Here is a 15129-nt window from a genome sequence, read left to right as displayed (position 1 = left end):
TATAGGGATAGAACAGTGTAATTTAGTGTGGGTGCTCAGTGACAGGCTAGCAATAAAGCTGGGAAAAAGCCGAAGAGCAGCGAGATCGGATGAGTGATAACTCTCACAGTCCGCTGCTCATCGCCCCGTACTTGGTGCGCGGCTTTTTGACAGCTTTATTTGATAACTTAGGCGAACGTATTCAGGTCCGCGGCGGCGAAGGTAGGCGAGCTTAGGCGGGGGTATTGGGCCAGCGAAGGCAGGTAAAGTAGACGGCTTGATAACTACCCCCCTATATGTGTAAATTTCATTAACTAGATAATTTCTCAATTTATCTTTGAGACTTTATGTGTTAATTGCTTTAATAAGAGACTTTTTATCTCATATTAAGATCACTTCCAAAAACCTGTATCGGATGATTTATTCAACTGACTTTTACTACTTTGTTTTTACTAATATTCTGTAATTATCAGACCACTGGTGGTTCTATGTTTTTATATTAAGCTACTGTCTGTTTTATTATAGAATTGTTTTATTATCAACATATATACTGGTTGATGTTGTTGCTATCCTTACTACACTTTTTGATTTCTGTAGGAATAGAGCTATAATTAGGGGTTGGTTTAGGGATTAGAAATAGGGTTAGCGTTTCAACTAGAATTAGGTTTAGCATCAGGACTAGACATTATTGTTAGAACTAGGATAGGTTTAGGGTTAAGGATAGGGTTAATGTTAAAACTAGGGTTTAGGGTTAAGACTAAAGTTTAGGGTGTGGGGTTAGTACTAGGGTTTATGGTTAAGGCTAAGGTTTAGGGTGTGGGATTAATGCTAGGGTTTATGGTTAAGGCTACGGTTAAGGTGTGGGGTTAATACTAGGGTTTATGGTTAAGGCTAAGGTTAAGGTGTGGGGTTAATACTAGGGTTTATGGTTAAGGTTAAGGTGTGGGGTTAATACTAGAGTTTATGGTTAAGGCTAAGGTTTAGTGTGTGGGGTTAGTACTAGGGTTAAGGCTAAGGTTTAGGGTGTGGGGTTAATACCAGGGTTTAAGGTTCAGGCTACAGTTTAGGGTGTGGGGTTAGTACTAGTGTTTAGGGTTATGACTAAGGTTTAGGCTGTGAGGTTATTACTAGGGTTTATGGGGTTTGGGAGTGGCCACCGTGACAATGTTGCCGGCAACATTACTGACCAGGTGACATAGCTGCTGTCATGGGAAGATTAAAAGAACAAATTGCTGGTGCGTTTTAGAAGCTTTTGTTTTTTAATTAATATGATTTTGAAAGCAACAAAACAGCAGTAATGCTAAAATGAATCCCTTCTCTGCACTGTTTGGATATCAGACCTGGTTTTGTGCCGTTATCCACAGGGGTAGCACGCCATTATCCCACCACTCAGACCTTCTCTGTGTTCCCTTAAAAGATATCTTCTCTAGGGTTTCAGTGTTGAACATCAGATTGTGTATAACCCCATGGTCTTCGATCCAGCGACCTACAGAGGACAGGGACAAAAGTAATGTGAAATTATGTATCATAATATTCAAGGGAGATGATTAAAACAAACGTGTTATAAAATTTTAGACACTTAACATAATTAAACTGCATTTGATTTTTTAGAGCTGTAAAAATTACATTGTGCTATAATTTAATGTGATGGAAATGTGTAATTTGCTTCAAGGGAATTACTAATTATGTATCTGGAATAACAAATTCAGCAAGAGAAATGATGTATAGTAAGAGCTGCTGAGATAAAACAGCAGAAAGTACACTCAGTTTTAAAGGCATATAGAAGCTATACACTAATATTAGTGAATTACTTACAGTCCAGGGTGTGTAAGCTATTGGTGGGTTTTTTTCCTCTCTATTTCTTTAAGAAAGTGCATTATTTCTGAATAGTTCTGTCTCCGTCTTCTTTTTTATTGGTCAAGGGGAAGAAGGGGTGCCACCAATCAGACGCTTCAACTCTCTAGTCATTATAGTATACAGGAGCGTGGTCACAGCTGTCTGGAGGTAAGAAATCTGTAGCGCTACTGTACATGTGTACTGAAGACCAATTATTCTCTGATGCTTTTACCCACAACAACAAGCAGATGGGCTTGTTATTTAATGAAATGTAATGATGCATTTAACATAAAAAAGCTTCACTGGCTCTTTAAATACAAGAGGTGGTGCTGGTTCTGGTTGCATCTTTGTCAGCCCACACCTACTTAAAGGGACACTGAACCCAATTTTTTTCTTTCATGATTCAGATAGAGCATGCAATTTTAAGCAACTTTCTAATTTACTCCTATTATCATTGTTTCTTCGTTCTCTTGCTATCTTTATTTGAAAAAGAATGCATCTAAGCTTTGTTTTGGTTCAGTACTCTGGACAGCACTTTTTTATAGGTGGAGGAATTTATCCACCAATCAGCAAGAACAACCCAGGTTGTTCACCAAAAATGGGCCGGCATCTAAACTTATATTCTTGCATTTCAAATAAAAATACCAAGAGAATGAAGACAATGTGATAATAGGAGTAAATTAGAAAGTTGCTAAAAATGTCTGCTCTATCTGAATCATGAAAGAAATTTTTATGGGTTCAGTGTCCCTTTAACATTTGACTTTACTTTTCACACTTTAATTTTGGTCACTTTTCTACCTTGCATCTAAAAGAGGGCTTTTAATTTATGCTACAGTTTTTTTCCAATGGATGTGCCTGTGCTGTAGCAAAATTACTTTTATTTTTATGATTAAACTTGTGCATTTGCTTCCTGTTAGTTTTAAAATCAGTATACACAAATTAAATGGATTCCTATAAAAATATTTATGTGCATGATAGAAGTATGTCATTGATTTGTCCCTTCAAGAGCTAGATTACGAGTGTCGCGCTAACAGTTGCACGCAAGCGATAAAGGGTTTATCGAGGCTCTTTGCGCTCATTGGAAGTAGCGTGCGTATTATGAGTTGAAAGTAAACATTTACTTGAGCGCATGTATTTATGTGTGTACATATGTATTTATGTATTTACATATATATATATATATATATATATATATATATATATGTGCATTGGTGCCCTTTGCAGTCAAGTAGCTGAAATATGAAAAATCATATACAGTATAGGTATATACATATAGGTATAGATCTTAATTTTACCAACAAAAAAATCATATATATATATATATATATATATATATATATATATATATATATATACAGGGAGTGCAGAATTATTAGGCAAGTTGTATTTTTGAGGATTCATTTTATTATTGAACAACAACCATGTTCTCAATGAACCCAAAAAACTCATTAATATCAAAGCTGAATAGTTTTGGAAGTAGTTTTTAGTTTGTTTTTAGTTATTGCTATTTTAGGGGGATATCTGTGTGTGCAGGTGACTATTACTGTGCATAATTATTAGGCAACTTAACAAAAAACAAATATATACCCATTTCAATTATTTATTTTTACCAGTGAAACCAATATAACATCTCAACATTCACAAATATACATTTCTGACATTCAAAAACAAAACAAAAACAAATCAGTGACCAATATAGCCACCTTTCTTTGCAAGGACACTCAAAAGCCTGCCATCCATGGATTCTGTCAGTGTTTTGATCTGTTCACCATCAACATTGCGTGCAGCAGCAACCACAGCCTCCCAGACACTGTTCAGAGAGGTGTACTGTTTTCCCTCCTTGTAAATCTCACATTTGATGATGGACCACAGGTTCTCAATGGGGTTCAGATCAGGTGAACAAGGAGGCCATGTCATTAGATTTTCTTCTTTTATACCCTTTCTTGCCAGCCACGCTGTGGAGTACTTGGACGCGTGTGATGGAGCATTGTCCTGCATGAAAATCATGTTTTTCTTGAAGGATGCAGACTTCTTCCTGTACCACTGCTTGAAGAAGGTGTCTTCCAGAAACTGGCAGTAGGACTGGGAGTTGAGCTTGACTCCATCCTCAACCCGAAAAGGCCCCACAAGCTCATCTTTGATGATACCAGCTCAAACCAGTACTCCACCTCCACCTTGCTGGCGTCTGAGTCGGACTGGAGCTCTCTGCCCTTTACCAATCCAGCCACGGGCCCATCCATCTGGCCCATCAAGACTCACTCTCATTTCATCAGTCCATAAAACCTTAGAAAAATCAGTCTTGAGATATTTCTTGGCCCAGTCTTGACGTTTCAGATTGTGTGTCTTGTTCAGTGGTGGTCGTCTTTCAGCCTTTCTTACCTTGGCCATGTCTCTGAGTATTGCACACCTTGTGCTTTTGGGCACTCCAGTGATGTTGCAGCTCTGAAATATGGCCAAACTGGTGGCAAGTGGCATCTTGGCAGCTGCACGCTTGACTTTTCTCAGTTCATGGGCAGTTATTTTGCGCCTTGGTTTTTCCACACGCTTCTTGCGACCCTGTTGACTATTTTGAATGAAACGCTTGATTGTTCGATGATCACGCTTCAGAAGCTTTGCAATTTTAAGAGTGCTGCATCCCTCTGCAAGATATCTCACTATTCTTGACTTTTCTGAGCCTGTCAACTCCTTCTTTTGACCCATTTTGCCAAAGGAAAGGAAGTTGCCTAATAATTATGCACACCTGATATAGGGTGTTGATGTCATTAGACCACACCCCTTCTCATTACAGAGATGCACATCACCTAATATGCTTAATTGGTAGTAGGCTTTCGAGCCTATACAGCTTGGAGTAAGACAACATGCATAAAGAGGATGATGTGGTCAAAATACTAATTTGCCTAATAATTCTGCACTCCCTGTATATATATATATATATATATATATATATATATATATATATATATATATATATATATATATGTAAATATGTATTTATGAATAAATAGAACATATTCTGCTATGTGAAGAACATTGGAATTTGAAATATTAATATTTCATGTCGGTTTAGCGCAGATCAGAAAATCCGATCGGGTTTACGGGTGTGTAAGGGTGAAAGTTCTTTTCAGTTTTTGCATTCCATTGAAGTCTATAGGGGAATACGTGAACGCGGTTGCATTATTCAAAGTTTGTTTTTGCGCATGTCCAAACCTTTTTACTTTCAGCTAGTAACACACTCACTACCCGACACGCGCAAGAGGCTTACTTCTAGCGGAGTTGACATGCGAGCGGGACATATAAATAGCTACCCACTCATAATCTAGACCTAAATTAGCTCTGAAAATTGTAAATTGGAAATGCACCTGCTGACTTTACAAGGCTAAGCCTTCTACATATATTTCCCTAACTGGCTTCAGCAGATAACAAAACAACTGGAGGGGTATTGACATACATAATATCTTATTAAGATTAGAGAATAAATAGATCTTTGAAATGAAGACCCTGACCCCCAATGGATTAAATCAAGAATTTGAGTTGGGCTGTTTTCTCTCAGATTAAAACTCTTGTATTTCTAATCTATATTAATATTACATTATCATCTTCCATCTATAAATAATATATATTTTAAATAATATTTCTCCATTGGTATATTTCAAATGCATCTGATATTTCTGGTATTTTTAATATTAATATTTTTAATATTTCTAATATTTCTAATAACCTACATATTATCAAATGGTTATCGATAAACTAATAAAATCAATATATCAATTAATTCCTTAAAAATTAGTGTTCAATGCTTTACCTCAAAAAAATCTCTTAACCTAATAAACAAATGAAACTAGAGTCTCAATAATAGTAATTTCACCCAAAAATTAGGATTCTAACTTTTTAACATAATTGTCTTAATTGGTTCCAATATATTTAAATTCCTACACTTTATTAATTTGGTCTTCGTTATATATCTGCATCTATATTTTATGATATTAAGTACAACATCTATTATCTGTACCTAAGTTCCATATTAGATTGTGCTACCAGCCCCTTTTATAAGGATAATATAAATCAATTTGGTCCGATATTATTAAAATAGTTCTAATCTGGCCATGCCCTACACATTCTTTTTATATTAATCAATTTCCGTTCAATATTGCCATAGCAGCAATTAATAGTTAAAACTATAAAGTAATAATCAATTAAATTTACAAATCGCACTTGGCATTTTTCAATTAGTTAACGATTACAGAGTTGGAAATACAAATGCAAGGTAGAGCTTGAGAAAGGCGTAAAAATCTATTTTTTTCTTTCATGATTCAGATAGAACATCTGATTTTAAACATCTTTCTATTTTACTTCTATAATCAATATTTCTTCTTTCTCTTGTTAGCTTTTGTTGAAAAGCAGAGACGTATACTTAGACGTATGGCAGCAGTTTTACAAGAGCACTATATAGCAGCACTATTCCTGCCATGTAGTGCACCAGATGCTACCTAGGTATCTCTTCAACACAGAATATCATGGGAACGAAGCAAATTTGATATCAGAAGTAAATTGGAACATTTTTTGTTTCATATCCCTTTAATTTGTTTAGATTGGTTGATACTTTATTTTATAACAACACAGCAGAATTGCACTGTAATAACAAGTTGCTTACTGTCCCTTCATTGTAGAATTTCCCTCAGATTGTATTTCTTACCACCTCTACTGGAGAACCATTACATATATCTACTGCACATTAGTAAAACACACACTAATCCCTCTCTGTGATTATATCTGTCCTCTCAAGTAATCCTAATCTCAAACAATTTATAATCTAACTCAGTGATGTGCAGTCACTAGAGGCAGGTGAGGCAGTGCTTCACCTCTCATATGGGCAAAAATATATATTTTTTTTATTGGCTTTAAAAAATAAAAAAAATAAAAATTGCATTTTTTTTCACAGCTATATGTTGTGCAATGGAGAGGCACAATCAGGTCTGCCCACCATTACACAACATGCTGCGCCACCTACTGGATGAAAGTGGTTAAGATCATTGCATGGCCCATAAGTGCTTTATTTGAGGCAGTCCTATTTGGGCTGACCCAATCCAGTGAGAGACATTAGTAAGTGGAACTTAGGGTTGGGGCTAGATGTTAAATCATATAAAACAAAACAAAAACGGAAAAAAACAACTTTCATTTATTGTGTTGCTGTCCTGTGAAGCTGCCAGCTTTTGCTAAAGTGAAAAAGAGAGTTCTGTTCTTCCCCTCTAAGTGCAGTGGAATATTCCACTGTCACTTCCTTAATACAGACAGAGGCAGAGCAGGAAGAGAGATGCAGTCAATGAGCAGTGTTTTAGCCACATCTTAGTAAGTTCTGCAACCTTAGATTTCACTGAAAGGGATTCTGTTAGTGAAAATTATAATTTAATGAATGTGGTTTAGTGTTTTTTTTTTTTACTGTTTTACAACAGTTAAAGAGTCGTTTTTGTATTTTGTTTCCTCAAACTTTACACCCACTAACTTAGCAGCTTGCCTCTGTACTAATGTATAGTCTTACTTTCTGAACTCTCTGTAGCTCTGCTGTTTTATTACTTAAAAATGCAATGGTCCATCTCCCCCCCCCCCCACCCTTGTGTGTGTGTGTGTCTCTATCTATCCATCTCTCTTCTTATGTGTTGTTCTCCCCCATGGTCTCTTTCTCTCTCTCTGTCTCTCTTCCTCCCCCTCTGACTCTCTCATCCCTTATGTGTCTCTCTAACCCTCTGTGTTTGATTGTCTGTCTGTCTCTCTCTCTCTCTCTCTCTCTCTTTCACTCTCTCTAACTCTCTGTGTGTGATTGTGTCTCTCTCACACCCTCTGTGTGTGATTGTGTCTCTCTCTCTTTCTCTCTAACCCTCTGTGTGTCTCTCCCCCCATCTCTCTCTCCCTCTCCCCCCGAGTGCTTTTCTGTGTTTCTGTCTACCTTTTATTTATTTAATTAATGAATTGGTAATGCCATCTGATAGTGTGGCTTTATTTAAAGGGGTAGGGTCAAGCGCCCCACCATCTTTAAATTTCACCAGCCGCCACTGGATCAAGACATTTTTATATTTACTGAATAATGAAAGAATCTATAAGCATAATTTGCAGCATTAAAGTAAAAAGTATGTTTTAAACATATTTTAACCCTTTGAGTGCTAATGACGGCTCTGAGCCGTCACAGAGTTTCTCACTCTGGTGCTAATGACGGCTCAGAGCCGTCATGAGCACTCTCCCACCTTGAGGGAGATCTGGGGGCTCCTTACTGATCGTGCCTGTAGAGTGACAGGCATCGACGGGGCTTCACGTGATGCGCGGTGATGTCACGCGCAATTACGTGATGACGTCACCGCGCAACTTTATTTATACTTAACAATGTTAAGTATAGGAGGAGGGGGCATGCTGCTTAGAAGCCTGTATCTCAGGCATCTAAGCAGCTACAAACCCCCAAGACCCATTGTTGGAAAGGTAATCGCCTAACCTGTCCAACAGTGTAAGTCTTGGGGGTCTGTAAAAAGAAATAAAAAAGTTTAAAAAAATTTTTTCAAAATTTTCAAAAATAAAATATTAGCACCCAGGTGGGAAATGGCTTAGCAGCCAAAGGGTTAATGGGCATGGATTTCTATATCTCATAATCAGAGCTAGCATTTTGTTATCTGGCAAGAGTTTCTGTTACAATCCTTTAGACTAAAATCAGATGTTTACTAAGTTGACCAGTTTTCCAAGAAACCATTTAAAGGGACATGAAACCCATATGTTTTCCTTCATGATTTAGAAAGAGCATGCAATTTTAAATAACTTTCCAATTTACATCTAATATCTAATTTTCTTCATTCTTTTCATATCCTTTGTTGAAAATCATATCTAAATATGCTCAGTAGCTGCTGATTGGTGGCTGCACATAGATACCTCATGTGATTGGCTCACCCATGTGCATTGCTATTTCTTCAACAAAGGATATCTAAAGAATGAAGGCGTATCCTAGCCACTGCCTCACCAGCCTCTGACGTCACTGCACGTCACTGATCTAACTCCATTTAACAAACTGAAAACGGACTGTGGGACTCAAAGGGACATGAAACCCAAAATGTTTATTTCATAAATTAGATAGAAGATACACTTTTAAACAAGTTTCAATTTACTTCTGTAAATCTAATTTGCTTAATTCCCTTAGTATCCTTTGTTGAAGAAGCATCAATGCACTAGTGGGAGCTAGCTGAACACATTGGGTGAGCCAATAGCATGAGGCATATATGTGCAACCACCAATCAGCAGCTCCTGAGCCTAGCAAGGTATCCTTTTCAACAAAGGATACCAAGAGAACAAAACAAATTAGGTAACATACGTAATTGGAAAGTTATTTAAAATGTCACTCTGTCTTAATCAAGTAAGAAAAAAATTGACTTTCAGGTTTAAACTCACAACCTCTTAGATACAAAGGGGACTTAAACTCACAACCTCTTAGATACAAAGGGGACTTAAACTCACAACCTCTTAGATACAAAGGGGACTTAAACTCACAACCTCTTAGATACAAAGGGGACTCAAACTCACAACCTCTTAGACACAAGTGAGATTTAAACTCACAACCTCTTAGACACAAGTGAGTCTTAAACGCACAACCTCTTAGACACAAGTGGAACTTAAACTCACAACCTCTTAGACACAAGTGAGACTTAAACTCACAACCTCTTAGACACAAGTGGGACTTAAACTCACAACCTCTTAGACACAAGTGGGACTTAAACTCACAACCTCTTAGACACAAGTGAGACTTAAACGCACAACCTCTTAGATACAAAGGGGACTCAAACTCACAACCTCTTAGACACAAGTGAGATTTAAACTCACAACCTCTTAGACACAAGTGAGTCTTAAACGCACAACCTCTTAGACACAAGTGAGACTTAAACGCACAACCTCTTAGATACAAAGGGGACTTAAACTCACAACCTCTTAGATACAAAGGGGACTTAAACTCACAACCTCTTAGATACAAAGGGGACTTAAACTCACAACCTCTTAGATACAAAGGGGACTTAAACTCACAACCTCTTAGATACAAAGGGGACTTAAACTCACAACCTCTTAGACACAAGTGAGACTTAAAACGCACAACCTCATAGACACAAGTGGGACTTAAACTCACAACCTCTTAGACACAAGTGAGTCTTAAACGCACAACTTCTTAGTCACAAGTGAGACTTAAACGCACAACCTCTTAGATACAAGTGGAACTTAAACTCACAACCTCTTAGACACAAGTGAGACTTAAACTCACAACCTCTTAGACAAAAGTGGGACTTAAACGCACAACTTCTTAGACACAAGAGAAACTTAAACGCACAACCTCTTAGACACAAGTGAGACTTAAACGCACAACCTCTTAGACACAAGTGAGACTTAAACGCACAACCTCTTAGACACAAGTGGGACTTAAACTCACAACCTCTTAGACACAAGTGGGACTTAAACTCACAACCTCTTAGACACAAGTGGGACTTAAACTCACAACCTCTTAGACACAAGTGAGACTTAAACGTACAACCTCTTAGACACAAGTGAGTCTTAAACGCACAACCTCTTAGACACAAGTGAGACTTAAACGCACAACCTCTTAGACACAAGTGAGACTTAAACTCACAACCTCTTAGACACAAGTGAGACTTAAACGTACAACCTCTTAGACACAAGTGAGACTTAAACTCACAACCTCTTAGACACAAGTGAGACTTAAACGTACAACCTCTTAGACACAAGTGAGTCTAAAACTCACAACCTCTTAGACACAAGTGAGACTTAAACGCACAACCTCTTAGACACAAGTGGGACTTAAACTCACAACCTCTTAGACACAAGTGAGACTTAAACTCACAACCTATTAGACACAAGTGAGACTTAAACTCACAACCTCTTAGGCACAAGTGGGATTTGAACTCACAACCTTTTAGACACAAGTTATCTAGGAGTTTAGCAAATGATTATTGCCTTTGTATCCCTTGTTTAAGCTGATAATTCCTTGTAACCATTTGGTTGCCAGAGAAGCCTGCAATCTATTCCCTGTAATGCATTACAGACCTCTCTATCAGCAAAGATGGTCATTTTACTTGAAGGGGGCACAATATGACTCACCAGTGATGGTGGTGAAGTGAGACGGAGAAGTCATTGTCACAAACGGAGGGCTAACATATTTTGCCTTGACCCCAATTTCTGCCACATAGTCCAAGTTTGGAGTTTCCACGTCTTGATCATAATTCCAGCGAAATCCATCAAAAGAGATGACCAGAAGCTTATTGGCTGATTGTTTTCTAATTTTGTAAATAGATGTACAGGTAATTGTCTCCACGGAGAGCAAAAGGAGAAGGAAGACACCAAACCTTGTCATGTTGGATTTGTGTGTGACCTTGCGCTGGTGTTGTCACGTAACATAAGTGTCTTATCGGTCACTGATCAGAGCAAAGCTCACCCAAGATAAGGGCATCATGTGTGCGGCTCTCAGAGTCATATTCCTTCAGTATTTATCTTGTTTGTGATAGTAAAAAGATTCTCACATTGTGACACAGGCGGTGCCAACTCCCAGGCTCAGAAAACTCCAGTACAGCAGGATGTGCAGGGATATTACATTCTTAGCATTGTTTCATGCGCTTGTTAAAGGGATATTACATTCTTAGCATTGTTTCATGCGCTTGTTAAAGGGATATTACATTCTTAGCATTGTTTCATGCACTTGTTAAAGGGATATTACATTCTTAGCATTGTTTCATGCACTTGTTAAAGGGATATTACATTCTTAGCATTGTTTCATGCACTTGTTAAAGGGATATTACATTCTTAGCATTGTTTCATGCGCTTGTTAAAGGGATATTACATTCTTAGCATTGTTTCATGCGCTTGTTAAAGGGATATTACATTCTTAGCATTGTTTCATGCACTTGTTAAAGGGATATTACATTCTTAGCATTGTTTCATGCGCTTGTTAAAGGGATATTACATTCTTAGCATTGTTTCATGCACTTGTTAAAGGGATATTACATTCTTAGCATTGTTTCATGCGCTTGTTAAAGGGATATTACATTCTTAGCATTGTTTCATGCACTTGTTAAAGGGATATTACATTCTTAGCATTGTATCATGCACTTATTAAAGGGATATTACATTCTTAGCATTGTATCATGCACTTATTAAAGGGATATTACATTCTTAGCATTGTTTCATGCGCTTGTTAAAGGGATATTACATTCTTAGCATTGTATCATGCACTTATTAAAGGGATATTACATTCTTAGCATTGTTTCATACACTTATTAAAGGGATATTACATTCTTAGCATTGTTTCATGCGCTTGTTAAAGGGATATTACATTCTTAGCATTGTTTCATACACTTATTAAAGGGATATTACATTCTTAGCATTGTTTCATGCACTTATTAAAGGGATATTACATTCTTAGCATTGTTTCATGCGCTTGTTAAAGGGATATTACATTCTTAGCATTGTATCATGCACTTATTAAAGGGATATTACATTCTTAGCATTGTTTCATGCACTTGTTAAAGGGATATTACATTCTTAGCATTGTTTCATGCACTTGTTAAAGGGATATTACATTCTTAGCATTGTTTCATGCACTTGTTAAAGGGATATTACATTCTTAGCATTGTTTCATGCACTTGATAAAGGGATATTACATTCTTAGCATTGTTTCATGCGCTTGTTAAAGGGATATTACATTCTTAGCATTGTATCATGCACTTATTAAAGGGATATTACATTCTTAGCATTGTTTCATACACTTATTAAAGGGATATTACATTCTTAGCATTGTTTCATGCGCTTGTTAAAGGGATATTACATTCTTAGCATTGTTTCATACACTTATTAAAGGGATATTACATTCTTAGCATTGTTTCATGCACTTATTAAAGGGATATTACATTCTTAGCATTGTTTCATGCGCTTGTTAAAGGGATATTACATTCTTAGCATTGTATCATGCACTTATTAAAGGGATATTACATTCTTAGCATTGTTTCATACACTTATTAAAGGGATATTACATTCTTAGCATTGTTTCATGCGCTTGTTAAAGGGATATTACATTCTTAGCATTGTTTCATGCGCTTGTTAAAGGGATATTACATTCTTAGCATTGTTTCATGCGCTTGTTAAAGGGATATTACATTCTTAGCATTGTATCATGCACTTATTAAAGGGATATTACATTCTTAGCATTGTTTCATACACTTATTAAAGGGATATTACATTCTTAGCATTGTTTCATGCGCTTGTTAAAGGGATATTACATTCTTAGCATTGTTTCATGCGCTTGTTAAAGGGATATTACATTCTTAGCATTGTTTCATGCGCTTGTTAAAGGGATATTACATTCTTAGCATTGTTTCATGCGCTTGTTAAAGGGATATTACATTCTTAGCATTGTTTCATGCACTTGTTAAAGGGATATTACATTCTTAGCATTGTTTCATGCGCTTGTTAAAGGGATATTACATTCTTAGCATTGTTTCATGCACTTGTTAAAGGGATATTACATTCTTAGCATTGTTTCATGCGCTTGTTAAAGGGATATTACATTCTTAGCATTGTTTCATGCACTTGTTAAAGGGATATTACATTCTTAGCATTGTATCATGCACTTCTTAAAGGGATATTACATTCTTAGCATTGTATCATGCACTTATTAAAGGGATATTACATTCTTAGCATTGTTTCATGCGCTTGTTAAAGGGATATTACATTCTTAGCATTGTATCATGCACTTATTAAAGGGATATTACATTCTTAGCATTGTTTCATGCACTTATTAAAGGGATATTACATTCTTAGCATTGTTTCATGCGCTTGTTAAAGGGATATTACATTCTTAGCATTGTTTCATACACTTATTAAAGGGATATTACATTCTTAGCATTGTTTCATGCACTTATTAAAGGGATATTACATTCTTAGCATTGTTTCATGCGCTTGTTAAAGGGATATTACATTCTTAGCATTGTATCATGCACTTATTAAAGGGATATTACATTCTTAGCATTGTTTCATGCACTTGTTAAAGGGATATTACATTCTTAGCATTGTTTCATGCACTTGATAAAGGGATATTACATTCTTAGCATTGTTTCATGCGCTTGTTAAAGGGATATTACATTCTTAGCATTGTATCATGCACTTGTTAAAGGGATATTACATTCTTAGCATTGTTTCATACACTTATTAAAGGGATATTACATTCTTAGCATTGTTTCATGCGCTTGTTAAAGGGATATTACATTCTTAGCATTGTTTCATACACTTATTAAAGGGATATTACATTCTTAGCATTGTTTCATGCACTTATTAAAGGGATATTACATTCTTAGCATTGTTTCATGCGCTTGTTAAAGGGATATTACATTCTTAGCATTGTATCATGCACTTATTAAAGGGATATTACATTCTTAGCATTGTTTCATACACTTATTAAAGGGATATTACATTCGTAGCATTGTTTCATGCGCTTGTTAAAGGGATATTACATTCTTAGCATTGTTTCATGCGCTTGTTAAAGGGATATTACATTCTTAGCATTGTTTCATGCGCTTGTTAAAGGGATATTACATTCTTAGCATTGTATCATGCACTTATTAAAGGGATATTACATTCTTAGCATTGTTTCATACACTTATTAAAGGGATATTACATTCTTAGCATTGTTTCATGCGCTTGTTAAAGGGATATTACATTCTTAGCATTGTTTCATGCGCTTGTTAAAGGGATATTACATTCTTAGCATTGTTTCATGCGCTTGTTAAAGGGATATTACATTCTTAGCATTGTTTCATGCACTTATTAAAGGGATATTACATTCTTAACATTGTTTCATGCACTTGTTAAAGGGATATTACATTCTTAGCATTGTTTCATGCGCTTGTTAAAGGGATATTACATTCTTAGCATTGTTTCATGCACTTGTTAAAGGGATATTACATTCTTAACATTGTTTCATGCACTTGTTAAAGGGATATTACATTCTTAGCATTGTTTCATGCACTTGTTAAAGGGATATTACATTCTTAGCATTGTATCATGCACTTGTTAAAGGGATATTACATTCTTAGCATTGTATCATGCACTTGTTAAAGGGATATTACATTCTTAACATTGTTTCATGCACTTGTTAAAGGGATATTACATTCTTAGCATTGTATCATGCACTTGTTAAAGGGATATTACATTCTTAGCATTGTATCATGCACTTGTTAAAGGGATATTACATTCTTAGCATTGTTTCATGCACTTGTTAAAGGGATATTACATTCT

At 36.2% G+C, this 15129-nt stretch overlaps 1 protein-coding gene across 1 annotated transcript in view; it reads right to left on the bottom strand.

Moving 5' to 3' along the window:
- The window catches only part of LOC128641749 (ectonucleotide pyrophosphatase/phosphodiesterase family member 7-like), a 59601-nt gene extending 48404 nt beyond the window's left edge, over nt 1-11197 (bottom strand). Inside the window, exons 1-2 of the mRNA XM_053694273.1 lie at nt 10945-11197; nt 1320-1465 (exon numbers count right to left, since the gene is read on the bottom strand). Coding sequence (XP_053550248.1) covers nt 1320-1465; nt 10945-11197 — 399 coding nt within the window. The remainder of the gene's footprint in view (nt 1-1319; nt 1466-10944) is intronic.
- Between the last annotated feature and the right edge of the window lie 3932 nt (nt 11198-15129).

This window comes from Bombina bombina, chromosome 11 (genome assembly GCF_027579735.1).
Source record: "Bombina bombina isolate aBomBom1 chromosome 11, aBomBom1.pri, whole genome shotgun sequence".
Classification (NCBI taxonomy): Eukaryota; Metazoa; Chordata; class Amphibia; order Anura; family Bombinatoridae; genus Bombina; species Bombina bombina.
The sequence above is the reverse complement of the archived record's forward strand: the minus strand, read 5'-3'. Positions and strand labels throughout refer to the sequence as shown.